The 16389-nt window shown below is 44.1% G+C and overlaps 1 protein-coding gene across 3 annotated transcripts; it reads right to left on the minus strand.

The window, feature by feature from the left end:
• ywhaqb (tyrosine 3-monooxygenase/tryptophan 5-monooxygenase activation protein, theta polypeptide b) lies at positions 1–9043 on the minus strand. 3 transcript variants are annotated; one of them, XM_031581042.2, is made up of 6 exons: positions 8939–9043; positions 7199–7643; positions 3430–3553; positions 686–849; positions 481–576; positions 1–194 (listed from the first exon to the last, which is right to left on the minus strand). In XM_031581042.2, exons 2-6 carry the CDS (start codon positions 7490–7492, stop codon positions 135–137), a joined length of 738 nt encoding a protein of 245 aa, XP_031436902.1. In that variant the 5' UTR covers positions 7493–7643; positions 8939–9043; the 3' UTR covers positions 1–134. The 3 variants fall into 3 exon arrangements, with proteins under 3 accessions (XP_031436902.1, XP_012678990.1, XP_031436901.1); XM_012823536.3 differs by lacking the exon at positions 8939–9043 and adding an exon at positions 8843–8926; XM_031581041.2 differs by lacking the exon at positions 8939–9043 and adding an exon at positions 7852–8045.
• Between the last annotated feature and the right edge of the window lie 7346 nt (positions 9044–16389).

The following is a 16389-nucleotide window of genomic DNA, read 5'->3' on the forward strand; positions in this document are numbered from 1 at the left end:
ATAATATTTTTTTTTTTTTTTTTTAAATGGAGCGATAAGGAATGGAGATGTGTAAAAAGGTTTTTTTTTTCTTCTTCTTCTTCTTCTTTTGTTTCCTCTTGATGGGAGAGATGAACTCTGGTGAGGAAGAGGTTTTAGTTCTCTCCGGCGTCAGCGACCTCTGCTTCATCAGTTGCGTTGTCAGAGGTCCATAACTGCAAACAGAGAAGCACTCTGGTTAACTGGGAGCCCCACCCTACATTAACATCAGCAAGCACAAGCTTACCACCAGTCCACACAATGTGTTTGACAAGACACTCAGAAGACATTGATGCATTGGCATTTGATTTCTAGAATACTATAGGGGTGGGCGGGTGTGTGCTTGAGACGCATGCAGCTCCAAGAGGAGAGCTTGAGCACTTTCAGGTTCACCTCCTTTTAGTAATGTAATGACTAGGAAAGTCGGTGCGGTGTCTTGAGAGAAGACGCGGAGGTACTCACTGTCAGATTGTCTCTAAGCAGCTGCATGATGAGAGTGCTGTCTTTGTAGGATTCCTCGTTGAGTGTGTCAAGCTCTGCAATGGCCTCATCAAAAGCCTGTGAACAAACAAACATGCATTCTTAGCGCATTGGTCAAGGGGTGAGTAGCCCGAGACGCTTGTTCTGGGTCTTGCACACGTGGCCGCTCAGCTGCATGAAAGCCCACCTGTTTGGCCAGTGAGCAGGCCTGCTCTGGGGAGTTGAGGATCTCGTAGAAGAAGACGGAGAAGTTGAGGGCCAGGCCCAGGCGGATGGGGTGCGTTGGCTGCATCTCCTTCTTGCTGATGTCGAAGGCCTGCTGATAGGCTTCCTGAGAGTTCTCTATGGTTGCTGAGGAACAAGACAGAAACCAGTTAGAGTGTAAACCAAGGTCATTCCTCGACAAAGGCAACAATGGAGACCCGCAGGAGGAATTGATGCACGTAAGCCCATTGTATGAGGATACGTGTGGAAACACATGGAGGTCCTTCTGGCAAGCTTAAAGGAGGAGCCAAAGTTACCAGACACCCGTGCAAGCAGGAATCAAATAATGAGGAAATACTCCTGAAGGTGACCTACATCTGAGGGGTTTTACAATTGCAAGATCAACACACGTTTGGGTGACCAAAGTAATATCAAGCTTAAGTCATGACCACCACAGAGGTTTTGGAATGCAGCAGTAATTGCATTTCACTCACACACAAAAATCATTGTGAGGGTTCTAGGAGTGAGTGCCAGGAGTGTTATGCAAGCCTCTTTCCCGAACACCGTTTACAGCTCCGCGACTCCGTGTTTGGTTCAGAGAATGGGGGCTTCATCCTCAGGAGAGGAGGACGCTTAGCTCAGGGGGCAACGTCAGAGGAGGTTTTAATTAGGGAGATTACGGAGCGGCCATGAGGACTGGAGAGCCACTGCACCAGCTCCCAATCAACAGAGCACTCGCTGCAGCCCCCGAGGCCGCTCTCTGACTGTGTTCATCAGAGGAGTGCCACTATGCGCGTGTGTTAGGGCTTTAAAAATAGCCACCAAGATGCAGTGCAGTGCCTCAGTATTGCCACAACTGTGGTGGATTTGAAATGAAAATGGAAACAATGGCTACATGGTTCGAAATGCTGACCTTCAGCTTCAACGTGAGGGAGTTTTCCCCATTTTTGATAACGACTACAGGATTTTCACCTCATGCAGTGCATGTTTCTTTGGAATTATAAACCATTTGAGAGCCTAACTGGCAACATATGCTATGTACACAGCTATATTATGTTTTCAGAATCAATCTTCTCCCCATTTCAAGGTTTTAGCCTTACCTCCTTTGCAAGGGTACATTTGAGGAGGCTTTTAAGAACTGTAAGCTGTAACACTGGGAATTTAGCCATAGTAAACATGAAGGTTTTTAGATCAGTTACCATATTTGATGCACAAATTCAATTTGCACACTGCATAAAAGTGTTCTATAACCTCGGTTAGCTTAATCATTCCCAATAATTTCCTCAGCAGCTCAACTACATTTATTTGGTCTCAGGAGTCAAAGCGGTCGTACACCATGGAGATGACTCCACCTGTGAAAATCTATCTAATCTACACCATGCTGGCTAAACGCAGGGAGGTGGTAGCCTGATTTACAGAGGTGGCTTCTCCCGGGAGAGTGCATGTTGAGATATGCAGTTGATGAGAGTTTATGTCCAACAAAAAGAGTTTTACCTTCTAATACAAGATTGGTTTTAAAACTCCAAATTGTATTCAACTACCAACATCAATTGTTTAGACTGCCCAGTGAATGTACAAGAAGAATGGTTGGATGGGGATAGGTCAAGGATACAGATTCCATGTTCAGGCCTCATCTACGACTATCTTAGTATGGAGAGTAATCTGCTCTCCTGGGGATTTAAGTGCCTCAAATCTTAAGGTGGAAATACAGCAAAATGGCAACGCTAGCTTTTGAACAGGATACAAAAGTAACTTATTGGCCTACTAGCGTAAACATTTTAAAGGCCAGGCATATTTTTTTTACCCGTGTAAGACAAACTTTAAGAATTTGTATGCATCAGTAATATACTACCCTCCTGTGCATTTTTCAGGCTTACTAAAGAAACTCGGCCAAAGCTTTAAAGCCATACAGGCCTTACGGCAGTGCTCTTGATGGCCTCGACTTTCATAATGGACAAGATGACGAGATTAATTTTCTCTTGTTCCTCACGACTGCTCTACAAACACTGCAGTGCATTGTACCATCGGAATACTTAATCCATTCCCGTGGCTCACCAGAATCCATTGTGAGCCACCTCACACTGAATTCTCCTAGCCCTGAAGCAGTAGTAGCTGCAGCAAGGTTAGCTGAGGTAATGCTGCTTGCCTTAGGTTTAATAACATCGGGTGGTAGCCTTAGAAGTTCAAGGTAGGCACCACTCCAGGAATATATTTCCACATTATGTCAAATGTTCCAACTTGCACGTTCAGTAGCCATATTGTGTATGTAGTGTCTCCCCCCTCCCTCACTTGTGTACATTTGCCTAGCTGTCTTTTAACATGACAAAATTGAAGACAGACAACCAAAGTATTTTTCAAATATGGACAGCACCAGTTTGTTACACGCCTGAGTGGTGCAGTAATGGCCATCATTCAGAAACCTACATGCCATTGGCACTTGGCGGGTGCTCATTTTGGTCCCTGCTTGTGAACATCTTGATTACTCATCAAGTGTGAGCGGCACTTAAGGCAGCACTCATTGTAGTGAACACAGGAAGAAATGTTTCCCCGGATCCAGATAATACAAATGATCAGTCAAGTATTTTCTGGAAAACTCAAGGCCGCATTTATTTTTTTCCAGATTATTCCCAGTTTATTATTTCTATTTCTGCATTTTTTTTTCCAGGACACAGTATGACTTGTGTGTAGTGTTTAAGGAAGGAGCAGGTATGACTGAGACCAGCTCACCTTTCCTGTCCTCTCCTGCGGCGACTTCAGCCAGGTATCTGAAGTAGTCTCCCTTCATCTTCAGATAGAAGACTTTGCTTTCCGCCTGCGTAGAGTTCTCGATTAAATATTTGCTCAGCAGTTCCTGTGGAAAGAAAACAGACCATTAATTATTCATCTCCATCACTTGGACCAGCTTCAGTTAATGTGTGATCAATGCACCACTTGGTCTATTCAACAACAAAACAAACTTTTTGGACAAAACATACAGACTATTCAGGCAACTGCAGACTGCGGTAAGTGAAGAGCATTGTGGTGTAAAACCAGGTCACAAATAAATGAGTTCACAGGCAGCTTCACCTTCCAAAATCGAGGTCACAGACATGACAGACTGTATCGGTCACAAAAAGATATGATCAACCACAGATGGCTCATGGAAACAGGAGGGAGAAGACTTCATAGGCAGATGTGTATATCAGCATATCAACGAGACAAATCAACTGCATACCAGTTTTTCTCCTACACCACCATTCACCTATGAGTGAACGTGATTGGTTTTGCCAACCGCATTAACTGTGCAACTATGTCCCTACGGCCTTAAGAACCTAAGAGTTGTGTGTGTGTGTGTGTGTGTGTGTGTGTGTGTGTGTGTGTGTGTGTGTGTGTGTGTGTGTGTGTGTTCAGGGAAGACCTCTCATCGCCTGCTGGGAGCTCAGAGCTAAGCTACCACCACTGACACCAAGGGCTTGGGAGGGCCGCTGTAATTGTTTTACAGTTCAGCTTAGACCAAAACACAAACACAGGAGTCTGGAACTGCATGCTACCGCCAGACCACGGGAGCTACTCCAGGAACAGCACAGGGGGACTAGTGTGTGAGGAGGGGAGGGGAGGGGACAGGCAAGACAGAATGCCTCAAGTGGTCTGCATTCTTTTCTATACATCACGTGGTCCAGCACCATCAATGACGACATGCCCAATACAAACCAACACTGCCGTTACTGTTCCCTGAGATACAGCTCAAACTTTTATATATAAATATAGCGGAAAAAAGTGTTCAAATGACACACACAGCAGGAAATGATTCGCTGTGGCCCCAACACACACAAGGACACATGCTCCAAACATAGCTCTCAGACAGTCAGGCAAACGCTGCTGGAACTGATCCCCACAGGAATTTAATGAAGAAAGAAAAAAACGTTCCTTCAACCACAAGCAGAAATTCAATTACACCAATAAGATAGATTTCTCCGCTCAGAATAGAAACGAGGCAGAGCAGAGATCTCGGGGCAAATCTATAGCAGGTTTGTATGAAAATCAATAGGGACGTCTGGTTTCAAGTGGTGAGTGGACTAAGGGTTGATAAGGACAGGACTCTTGGGGGGGGGGGGGGGGAAGGACAGGACTCTTGTGTCAAGCAGGCTGTCAATGCACCACTCAGTGTACTGGCATTCTCTTCATTCTCAGCATTCCCACAGCCACGTTAGGCTGACCAGACAACACACACCACAACCTAAAATCCTGTCCCACACAGTGGACTTGGGGTCTAGAGGTACGGTGTGATGAAGTCAGTAATGTGGCGTACACCAAATGGTCTTATATTTGTAAGAGAAATGTTACAAATCTATGGTTATCATTCTGTAATTTTTTAGTCAGCCACACCCTACAGGCAAACAGTGGCTGACTGCTGGCTGAGAAGAACGGCGCAGTCATGACTGCTTTGGCGTAACCACATCGGGCCAGGCCCCAGTGAAGTCAGCCCTCAGCCCACGCACGAGACAAGACACAGCATCCAGCAGGAGGCTAAATCTCTCCTCCGCAAGGCAGAGCCAGGTCTGTCCGGACAGGCCTCCCCTCAAGTGGGCGAGCATGCCAATGGGAGGTGTGGGGGGGGGGGGGGTACTGAGCCATGGGGGGGCTGCTTGGGAGCTACCCGGTGAGCTCTGGCCCACGCCCTCTGGCACAGAGTCAACCGCGTGAGTCACTCTCACACCCTGAGGCGACACAGACGGGACGCAATGCCACAGGGATGTATGATGTGTTGGACTAGGCCTACATCTACGTGCAGGAGGGATTGCATGGTTGTGAACAGGATTGAACATGTAAATCACATCTCCATTAACAAAGCTTATGCTGGCTCACCAAAAGAAGGAATAAAGGATGTACTGTAACCAGAGACCCGCAGCTAAATTGATGATGTCGGACAAAAACACAGTATGCAGAGTAGGACCACTGGGGGGTAAATAATGCAGTCAAAAAAATGTAATTCAATTTGATCTGATAGGCATATTTGCAAACAAACAAGAATGCTCAAGACGTCTTATTCAACCCCCTCGTTCTATCAGGGAGAGGTGAGCCTACCTAATCAGCTCATAAAAAGCCTTTTTTACCCACAGAATACAAGAATGTCATTTCAATCCCACAGGACCCCTTCATCCACCCCCACCCCCACCCCCTCCTCATTGATGGGCCACAGAAGGGATCAATGCTGGAGCGGAAGGCAGCAGCCCATCATCAGATGTGCTGGTTTCCCCAGTAACACGCTGCCTTGTGTCAATACAGCCCACCACTGGAAGCTCACTGCAACACAACAGCTGAGCATTGCCATCAGATCCCACTCATCCCACTGCTCCACTCAATCAGGAGGAGGAGAGACGACTTCAGGGGGAGGGAAGGGGAGAGAGAGAGGGAGCGAGAGAGAGGATTTTCTTTTTCCTTAGCTCTAATGGACTAGCCCACCACCACCTCAAGCATAAAGCAGTAAGCACAAGAGGAAGGAAAATGATAGCTTTCGTTGATTGGTAGAAACATGTCAGACATTTAAGGCAATGACCCGTTTTCAACATGCTACCAGAGCCCATTTCATTTGTCAGGGTTGAGACAGTTTGAGGGGATGTAATGCAGTCATATCAATCAGAATGAATACTACTCTGACTGTGCAAATGTCAGGACTCACTAGATGACCTGCTGAATGATGAACCTCAAAACACTTACAGTTAGCTCTTAGCTGAACACTTCCAAAATGTAAAACCTTATCTGTGAGCCAACATCCTGATTAACAGGATTACAGCACATAGACACACACATGCACAGCGAGCGAGCCCAGTGGACACACCTATGTGCAGCCACACAGCCAAACCCTTTGACAGTCTCATAATGTGATGGGGGCATTGTTCTACTTAAGCAAACCCACTGGAGAAAGTGTTTTGAATGAGTAATGCTTCATGCCTGTAAGGAGGGGGGGCTGGCTTATTCTAAAGATAAAACAGCAGGAGAGCAGGGAGATGCCATTTGACACATATGAGACACACACAAACACACACATTACACATGGATGGGTTCCATCAATGTGTCAAATTGAAAACCCATGCAGATGCCGTGTCCTCTTTCTCAATGCAGAGATCTTGAAACCATCACTGGGTCAATTATGAAAGGCCCATGTAAAGATGCTGCTCACAGAACTGTTCTATATAAAGAGACATCAGCTTGAGAGCCCAAAACTAGGCTGCCGTTACATCACAGGGAAAGTGGGCGCTTCTTTGCTGTTTCACTCACGCAGGCAGCTACTTCCTGACGGACGCGCTTCACACTGTAGCGCTTACTGCACCACTAACAAAGGTCGTTTCAACAGGATGAAACCTAATTTAGCTCATTTCCACAGCGTGCTGCCCCCGAGCGAGCGAACAGTCTGTCATCTGATTTTAACTCATTTTCAACCGCGTCCAAGCAAATAAGACTACATACGGCCCCTTTTCTAACACTGCAAATGAAAAGAATATAAACGGCTGCCTACCAATACGTCGTTGCAGATCTCTCTAAGCTCTGTCTCCACTTTCTCCCGGTACTCCTTAACCATCGCCAGCTTTTTGTCGTTACCCTCGGTCTTCTGCTCGATGCTGGAGATGACCCTCCATGCGGATCTCCGTGCCCCGACCACGTTCTTGTAGGCTACAGACAGCAGGTTCCTCTCCTCGTTGGACAGCTCGGCTCCCATCTCTGTCACCTCCTTCATAGACGCAGCCATGTCGTCGTAACGCTCGGCCTGTTCGGCCAACTTTGCCTTCTGAATAAGCTCCGTTTTATCCATGATTTAAATTCTAAAGGTAAATGCTGCTTTAGGCGGTTAAGTCTATAGTGTCAGTATGGCCGAGGCGGCAGGATAAAGGGAGGCGTAGGGTGAGGAAGTCTTGCTAGCAAACGATGAACAGATAGGGGGTGATCGCAGTCCTTCTAAATATCTGCAAAGAGAAGAAACCAGGTTATCATCATGGGACCTCTATCAGCATAATTATGTTGCAATACATAGAACGTTGGATTGTTATGTTTACCACCAGCCAGCTAACTAGAAAGCGTGTTAAAGAAACATAAAATGTAAAGAATCAGGACAACTAGCTAGCTTGCTGCCATTCGTAATGAAATAGATTCAAATAGGTATAACACTGTTACCGTTACTGGCAAAGTACTGTTACTGGCGAAGCTTGACAACATACAACTAACAGGATAAACTAACGAGAAGGGCATTACTACGATTATTTGGCGGGTAAGATCTAAGATGGGCGGTGACAGGAACAGCCTCTTCGCGGGATATCCAGCTAGGTAGCAGCATAAGCTAACTTGAAGGCTTGTAAAGTAACGTCAGCGAGCTAGCCAGCAGAGATTTCGAAATAGCCGTTTCTACACGCTCCATGTTTCCTTGTGTTCATGTTGATGCTCAACATCACCCAATTAATCTACCCTATTGGCTAGCATTACAAGGATTAAGATGTCAATTTTTTAACAACTAGGTCACGGGTTAAATAGGTCAGCAAGAAGGTAGCTAGCACAGCTAACTTCACTCACAAGAGTCGTGCGGAAGCTAGCTAGGTCGGAATCACACCGCCCATTCGAAGCTAGCTTACATTAACTGGTTATTCAGAGCCCATTGCAAAATATAACGTTATCAAAACGTTTCATCACCACATTAGTCCTCGCAATCGTGTTTCCTACAATTCTAGCTTACTCTTAATTTCGCAAAAACATGATTTGCTATCTAAGATTATCTGACCAGCGATCTAACATTAGGAACGGTCTTCGCTATAAATGTAAAGACAAACACTTCACATGACACATAGCGTTATGGTTAAATGGTTCAAATCTCCTAGGACAGCAAACACCAAACTAGTATAACGGAAATGCATTCCTTGATGGCTACTGAATGGCTGGTAAGCGTAAACGTTACTGCCGATCGCAACGACCAAGTTGCACCCGACATCAGTAAGAGAAATGGCAACTATCCCTGTGGGCAGTTTGCAAAAGTCTTTTTCTAACAACCCAATAGGCAAACTGTTTAGCTTACTACAGACGAAACAGTGCAAGTAAGTGAAACCTTACCAAAATATGTATGTAGTTAGCTAGCTAATTAGGTTAAAATGAATGAAGAGGAAAGCCGGCGTCCAACCTTAATGGGTTTGTTCCTGTTCCTCCGAATTGATTCGCTTTGAGTGTGAATGTGTAAAAAAACAAAAAAAAAAGGCAATAGTAGAATGCAACCTACCTTGCAGAGGAGGTGCCTTTCTTCCGAAAGATTTTTTTGAAGAACAAACGCAATTTTTTGACTGGTTCTTCAGTATTGGTAAAAATGTCATACAAAGTGTCATCCAGTGAGTGTTTTGCGCGGGGAGTGGAGGCGGGTGCAAAAGAGCATGTTTGATTGGACCTCAGACTGCGGATCGGGCACGGGGTTTCCTCCAATTAGAGCAAGGGAGAAGACGTCACCATTGCTATGGTTATTCTTCCCCCACCTTTTTTTGTTTCAGTGTCGTCAGGTCAGAAGGGTTTTGCATCAGTCTCTGACCATACCGAAGCTGGTTGTGACCTAGGTAGTATTAACCTTTAACTTTTGAAAGCGTAATAAATGATATTGTCACAATAATTTACTCCTTCTCCGTGGATCTTGCTTATGGAACATTATTGCAGAATAAGGCTATTTTGACATTGCAGTAGGCCTAAGGTGTTGAACCATCTATTCCTAAGCAAATCAATTAGCCTTCTCTGATGTCTTGCATTTTAGAATTATGGTTTCAATTAACTTAAGTAGACCTGTGTCAGCTCAGTCCAAAAGAGAAACCTTTTTGAGCGCATACCAAAGAAACTTGATCATATTAACAGTTCTCAAAGACACTCAATAAGTAAGCAAAATTAGCTCTTGCCGAATCAATCACCAAATAAATAGCATCTTTCATTTTATCAATAAACAATAAGAGAGCTTATCTAAATCTGATTTATACCCATTCTCATTCTAACCCCAAGCTGTGAGGCTCACATGTCTTCACCCTGAGAAAAAAAGACATAAAAAACAAGGGGCACATGACAGCCCTCTGTAACATCCCTATTAGCCATTTGCACAAACTATTTAATGTCTCCTTTTAGTCTGCAGTAGCCTATTGTTTTGATGCCAGATAATTGGTGTGATGGTACATTAGCTAAAGTGAAAGCTCTTAGCCACTCAGTCGGCAGCAAGCTAGGACGTAATAATATTTTGCTATGGAAGGGAAAAGTAAACATTGTTGAACCACTTCCTCCCCCATCACCTCCATTCATCACACAACAGTTATTTGGCCTTTTTGAATCTCAAAAGGCAGATTGGAACTGAAAATCACAGTATTGATGAAGGACTATTTATGTTTCAGTGTTGTCTTTCCCCTTCTGTTTTGGCTGAGTTTTGTCAATACAGATGAAACCCAATTCGAGGTCCCTTTGGGCTCCCTCGGGGTGATCTCTGGGAGTTTTAGAGGGTGTACAGAACAATAGCCCAGTAGAAACCAGTGGCATGCTCTGCGATGATGTTGCAATGTATCACTTTTCTCTTTGAAATGTTATCTCTTAATCCTGAAGGGCAAATATAAAGACGGAAGAATTCTAAACAAGAGAATAGCGTTAAAGGAAAAAGTAGTCTGGTACTCTCCTTCCTTCAGACAGATTTCTCTCTCTCCCTTTCTCTGACTGTCTGCAAATGCATGTTAACTGGATCACTCTGGCTGCTGAGTAACTAAAAGGACACAGGCTTATGCAACATAATCACACAACAGAAAAAAACCTTTAAGCATTGTGATCACTGAAACCACAGATAAACTACTTCCACCCCCTCTCACCCCCTTCTGTCCATGTGACTTTGCTACTGATGTGTCTACTATCTCATTGTAGGCAGGAATGGGGATGCAGGAATGGAACAAAAATGGTGAAAATTCCATCCTTTAGTAGCCTAGTGAATCACACAATGTATGTGACGTATGTATTCGGCAAAATCTATTGATTGTAATGGACAATTGGAGTGTTAATACGAGGGCTTTGGAAGGATGTTAAAGGCTTAATGTGAATGTGTAAGGTCTGACTCATATAGCCTGCATTATTTATCACTCAGACTGCCCTGCTTATTAGTCACGACCTTAGTCTTAAGGCTGTCGTGGAATAACAGTGAATTTGTGCCAATTAATATCCAATCTCCCAAACAGTCACTTTTGTGTGACATTTGTGTGTAATGTGAGTTAAATGTCACTGGACAGATGTGTGAGTTTTTTTTCCAAAGTAAGCCCTGAGGTCATTAGAAGATGTATGTAAAATTAACTAATGCATCCAATCCAGACCTCGTTATATTTGTCAATGAATAGATATGTTTTAAAATAAGGCTAATTCAGGCATCAGAAATCAAGTAACTCATCTCCATGTAGGTTTATATTTCAGTAAGGTACATTAAGTGCAATGTCTGACACATGACAGGTCTGATTGACGTGATTTAAAGCACATCATTCAAAGTCAGTCTCATGGTTAAAGGGCAGAGACGGGGTGGGGCAGGATAAATCAGTGCTGTCTCAACATGTAAATCCTCCCACTCACTCAAGCAAAGATTGTTAGAGGACACAGATTCATTATACAGAATTATTTTTGTCAGAGATAAAAAAAAAAGGAGTTTGGCTTTTTAATGAATTTGAGATGATTCCTGGCTTCCATCTGCTGCGCAGAATGCAATTGATCCAACCCCGTGCTGTGAGGGCTTTAGAATGTTCAGATTGTCGCACACCACGGAAAACACACTCACGTCCGTGCACATTCCTCTCTGCTTTAACCGCTCGTTTTGCTTTTTGTGTCTCTCCCCGCTGATGACAAATCTGCATTTTGGTGTGTAATATCTGTGTGAGTCTCTTGTGACGGGGCGCCGCTTGCTTCAGAGCTCTCACACCCTGTTTGGCAGTGGCCCAGCATCCCTGTCTGTCTTCGCCCCGCTGCCAGCTGGGACACATGGCCAGCTCCGCATCGAGAGAGCTCACAAACCCAACAGAGGTGTGTGGGTGTGTGTGTGTTCATTCCCATTCAAATGACTTTTTGCCTGTATTTCCTAATATGGCTGTAGTAACTACTGCTTTTATGGGGCTATGCATATTTTGGAGGTGGAAGAAGTCTTGCTGTTACGAAATACAGTTGTTGCTACAGTTGTAGCCTGTTGCTAAATGTGGTAACAAGGGTCAGTGATGATAATAATGTTATTAACACTGCACTACTATTTTAACCATTATTTAAACACAACAGAGGTTAACTATGGAGTTGAGATGATTCATTGGTAAACAATACATGATGACTTCAAATCCAGACGCATATTTGGACAAGTTCTGCAGAGCAACAGTGCCTGACTTGTCAACTGTTGGGTGATTCACCAGGTCGTCTGGATCTGGTCGTCATATTCCCATATGTTTCCTCTTTACTCAGGTGTGACTCACCTACAAACCAACCCATATGATAAGTTGACACTCTTAAGCCTTTTCAAACAGATCAGTAAGATTAGCATGAAGGCAACATGGTTGCCTCCCTCTGTGTACCAGGGTTAAAACTAAAAAGAATAAAACTAAAACTAGGAGTGAAAAATACTTTGTTTACTGAACTAAAAATAAAAATGCTATAAATAAATAAAAACTACAATGAACAATGCCACACAACTAAAATGACATGGAGTTGCAGGTAAAAGCAGATTTGTTTGCCTCCTTGATTGGCACTGTGGTTGCTATACCACTTTGTGCTGTTCTGATTGACTTCCTGAGTGACTAATCAAAAACCAAACTGAAAGACTGAATAAAAGTAAAATTGTAAACATTTTAAACTATAGTAACTCTGGTGTTAACACTTCCAGACACCACACAGTAATCATCATGCCTCTTATATCACATGCTTCTAAAGCTTTATGGTTCCCAATCTGAGTTTATTAGCATTCAAATATAGTGTTTGGATTGTGTATCGAATCTGCTATAGATGTATCCAACAAGCAGTGTTGAATGACCAGTGTCATCTGAATTATTTGAATGGTGCAGTGTTACTAAGAAACAGAGAGAGAGAGAGAGAGAGAGAGAGAGAGAGAGAGAGAGAGAGAGAAAGAGAAAAGTGAAAAGGCGGAGTGCAGTGACCAGTAATGAGAGAGAATTTGGCTCCTGGCTCTTTGACATGCGTGACCTGTTTCCCTGCTCCCACCCTTTCTGCCAGGGGGTGATCAATAGGCAGCGTCAGTACTGGGCAGGGGAGGACCACAAGCAGTTTCGTATTGCTCCTAATTTAATTTCAGTATCTCTGTGTGTGTGTGTGTGTGTGTGTGTGTGTGTGTGTGTGTGTGTGTGTGTGTGTGTGTGTGTGTGTGTGTGTGTGTGTGTGTGTGTGTGTGTGTGTGTGTGTGTGTGTGTGTGTGTGTGTGTGTGTGTGTGTGTGTGCGTCCTTGACAGTGTCCACAGAGTTTGCAGGTGTGTGTGTGAGAGAGAGAGAGGGAGAGAAACTCTGTGTTTGTGTGCGTGAGTGCAATGCAGAGGCAGTGCAGCGTACTGTAACTCTGACGTCTGTCCTCATGTATATTTACTGTTATTGATGCCATTGAACAGCAATGTCAGCAACATTAGCACTCCACTATTGCGCCACCGTACTGCAAAAGCCAGCCTACTAAAGGGCCTGGCTATAGTTAACACTGATGACAGTAGGTCATATTATCAACATAATTTCCACAAGGTATAATAGATTACAGTCTTATGCTTATCTTGAAAATAATTAGTTTTAACCTCACTCCCTATTAGCAACACCAAGCACATAAGAATCTCATTAACAACTAGAAGACACTGTGTTAATTTAATTCATACCTTGGTTCTAAAAATAAGAAATAAACCACAGTATGCTCTAATCACCACCTTGATGATTGCAGGTAGCAGTGTAGACAACACAGAGCTGAGAGAAAGATTTCCATGGTGATGCCGACACCTCTATTGAAGCTCCATGTCCACAAAAGGCTCAGGGTTCTGCATCTTGGACGATGACAAACACCTGTGATCTACAAGGGGGTCAGTAAGTGGGTGGCTCATGCTAATACAGGAGTGATTAAGCTAAATGAGCTGTTCAAGTAGCGTGTGTGTGTGTGTGTGTGTGTGTGTGTGTGTGAGAGAGAGAGAGAGAGAGAGAGAGAGAGAGAGAGAGAGAGAGAGAGAGAGAGAGAGAGTGAGTGTGAGTGTGAGTGTGAGTGTGTGTGTGTGTTTGTGTGTTTGTGAATCTTTACTTTTTTGGTTTTGTGTGTGCGTGCGTGCATGAATGTGTACGTGTGTCTGTGTGTGTGTCCATGTGTGCGTGCGTGCGTGCGTGCGTGCGTGCGTGCGTGCGTGCGTGCGTGCGTGCGTGCGTGCGTGCGTGCGTGCGTGCGTGCGTGCGTGCGTGCGTGTGTGTGTGTGTGTGTGCGTGTGTGTGTGTGGGGGGGGGGGGGGGAGAGCGCAAGAGAAGCTGTCCACTGTGGGCAGGGGTGGCAATTAGCCTTTCTTTGCTCCAGTTCCCAGCCTTTTCACCACTGTAATCACAGGCAATTACAGAGTTCCTAACTGGAGACCCCCCACCCCTCCTCCTCTACACCTCTCTCCACAAACACACTGTTCCTCTTCTCATCCTGACGGGCACCACACCAATACAATCTTGCCACTGAAACTAACCAGATCAGCTGGTTAAATAGATGAGATGATCGTTCTGAGCTTGTCTTGAGTTTTATGGCATCTCATAATTTTATGTTTTTGTTGTTTGTCGTACACAATAGTGTTGTTATGGACCAGTGCCTCCAATTAAAGAAATCTGTCTATTTGCAAGAGTGTGTGTGTGTGTGTGTGTGTGTGTGTGTGTGAGGAGTGTGAGGAGTGTATCTCAGAGGCTTGTTCTCTCTCATTATGTGAGACTGTCCGTATGAATAATGCACTTACAGAGCACAAAGCCTTGGGGGCGTTCACTGTGCTGGACCTCAGCTCTCTCTTCCAACGTTCTCCGTGTTTCTCTTTGTGTGTGCTCCTAAGTTTTGCATGTGGTGAATGCATATGTGAGCTATGTGATGTCCAACACTGTGTGTAAACGATTGGTTTATTGTTTGTGTGTGTGTGTGTGTGTGTGTGTGTGTGTGTGTGTGTGTGTACAATCACCATCACCAAGGTGAACTATTATCCGTTGCCACTCACAAACCCACTCTTACATCACCTGCAGCTGTTATCTTTTCACCTATCCACCCATCTATCCATTCTAGCACCATTCCACCTATCCTCACTGTGAGGCCACATCTATACATCAGCACAGGTTTCCTCTATTGAGTTTCCACTCACCGGAACCTGTATGTCTTCCAGTCTGTAGGTGGCTTATGCTCAATCAGTGCAGCAAGGAAGAAGCAGCAGAGCCCTACATGCATCTGTGTATCTGTGACGCTCTGCTAGGGCTGCTGTTATTTACATGCAGGTCACGCGCTGGCTGTGCAGAGGGCATCAAGTGCACCCCGGGGCACTGAAAAATAAATCCAAATTGATAATAATAATCTACAAGCCTAATATGGTGACGATGTGAAGGCTGTAGGCAACCGATTACGAAAGACATGGTGAAAAGGCAACCATAGTAGGGAGCAGAAGAGAGAAAAAGAACTGCAGGATGACGTTTTTACATCTCGTATGTTTGAACGTGTTCATTCTTAAAATACTGAAACATTAGCCTACACAATGCACAGACACCAGTCCAAGTTTAACTAGCTAATGTTAGAAAGCTAAAGATCGTGTAGTCTAGATTTAATGTTACAAGCCTTGTCTATGCTAAAAAAGAAAGCTAATGCTAGCCAGCATTTCAGTTCCTCATACAATCTGTAATTCCTCAAAGTATAGCATAACTTGTAGCACTCCTACACTCAACAAAGACACAGGTCCATTTAGTTGAGTTCAATATGTAATGGACATTCTTCTGTAGTAGCCTATAAGGTTCACAACACTTCCACTATGTCCCAACCATACACAGCAAAAATGCTCCTCCCATTTCTCATCTTGGTAAAAAGTCAAAATATGAGAACGTGGTGTATACCAAATACAGAAAACCAAATACAGCAGTAATCAATACATCATCAAACAGCATCAAGTTGCCAACATTTCTTTTTAACTGAATATCTAAAAACAGCGAATACCTGTATAACTTTATTTGCTTTGTTTGCATATCCACTAATGTGACTTGTCTTTTGCGTTATTGGTTTATATTACTTATATGAAGAGATTCACATTTATAACTATAATAATAATGCTTTCTGGGGGGATTTCAATGTCCCATTGGACAGGGCACTGTAGCGCTGCAAACACAATGACTGATTTACTAGTGAAAGGACAAAGGACTAAAGACAGGATGATTTGAAGGCCTTGTTTCAGTTCAGGTCACCTGTCAGGTCCTGTGGTTTGGAGGCAATTTGTCCATGGGGAAATTTGTCCATGGGGTTTATTTTCTTATATACTGCAAATGTCTATGTTCAATGATGTTCACATTGTGCTGTACTCAGTGCTTATCAACACCCAGTAGGTTTTCAGCTTGGTGTAGTACAGAGGCCAGTATCCACCGTGAGATGCTGTCCGTTTATCCCACTTGTAACAACACAATCCACAGGCGTTAGATTATGAATACAAATTATCGCCATCATTATTACTGCCACACAGAGAGCAC

Source organism: Clupea harengus, chromosome 14, assembly GCF_900700415.2.
Source record: "Clupea harengus chromosome 14, Ch_v2.0.2, whole genome shotgun sequence".
Lineage (NCBI taxonomy): Eukaryota > Metazoa > Chordata > Actinopteri > Clupeiformes > Clupeidae > Clupea > Clupea harengus.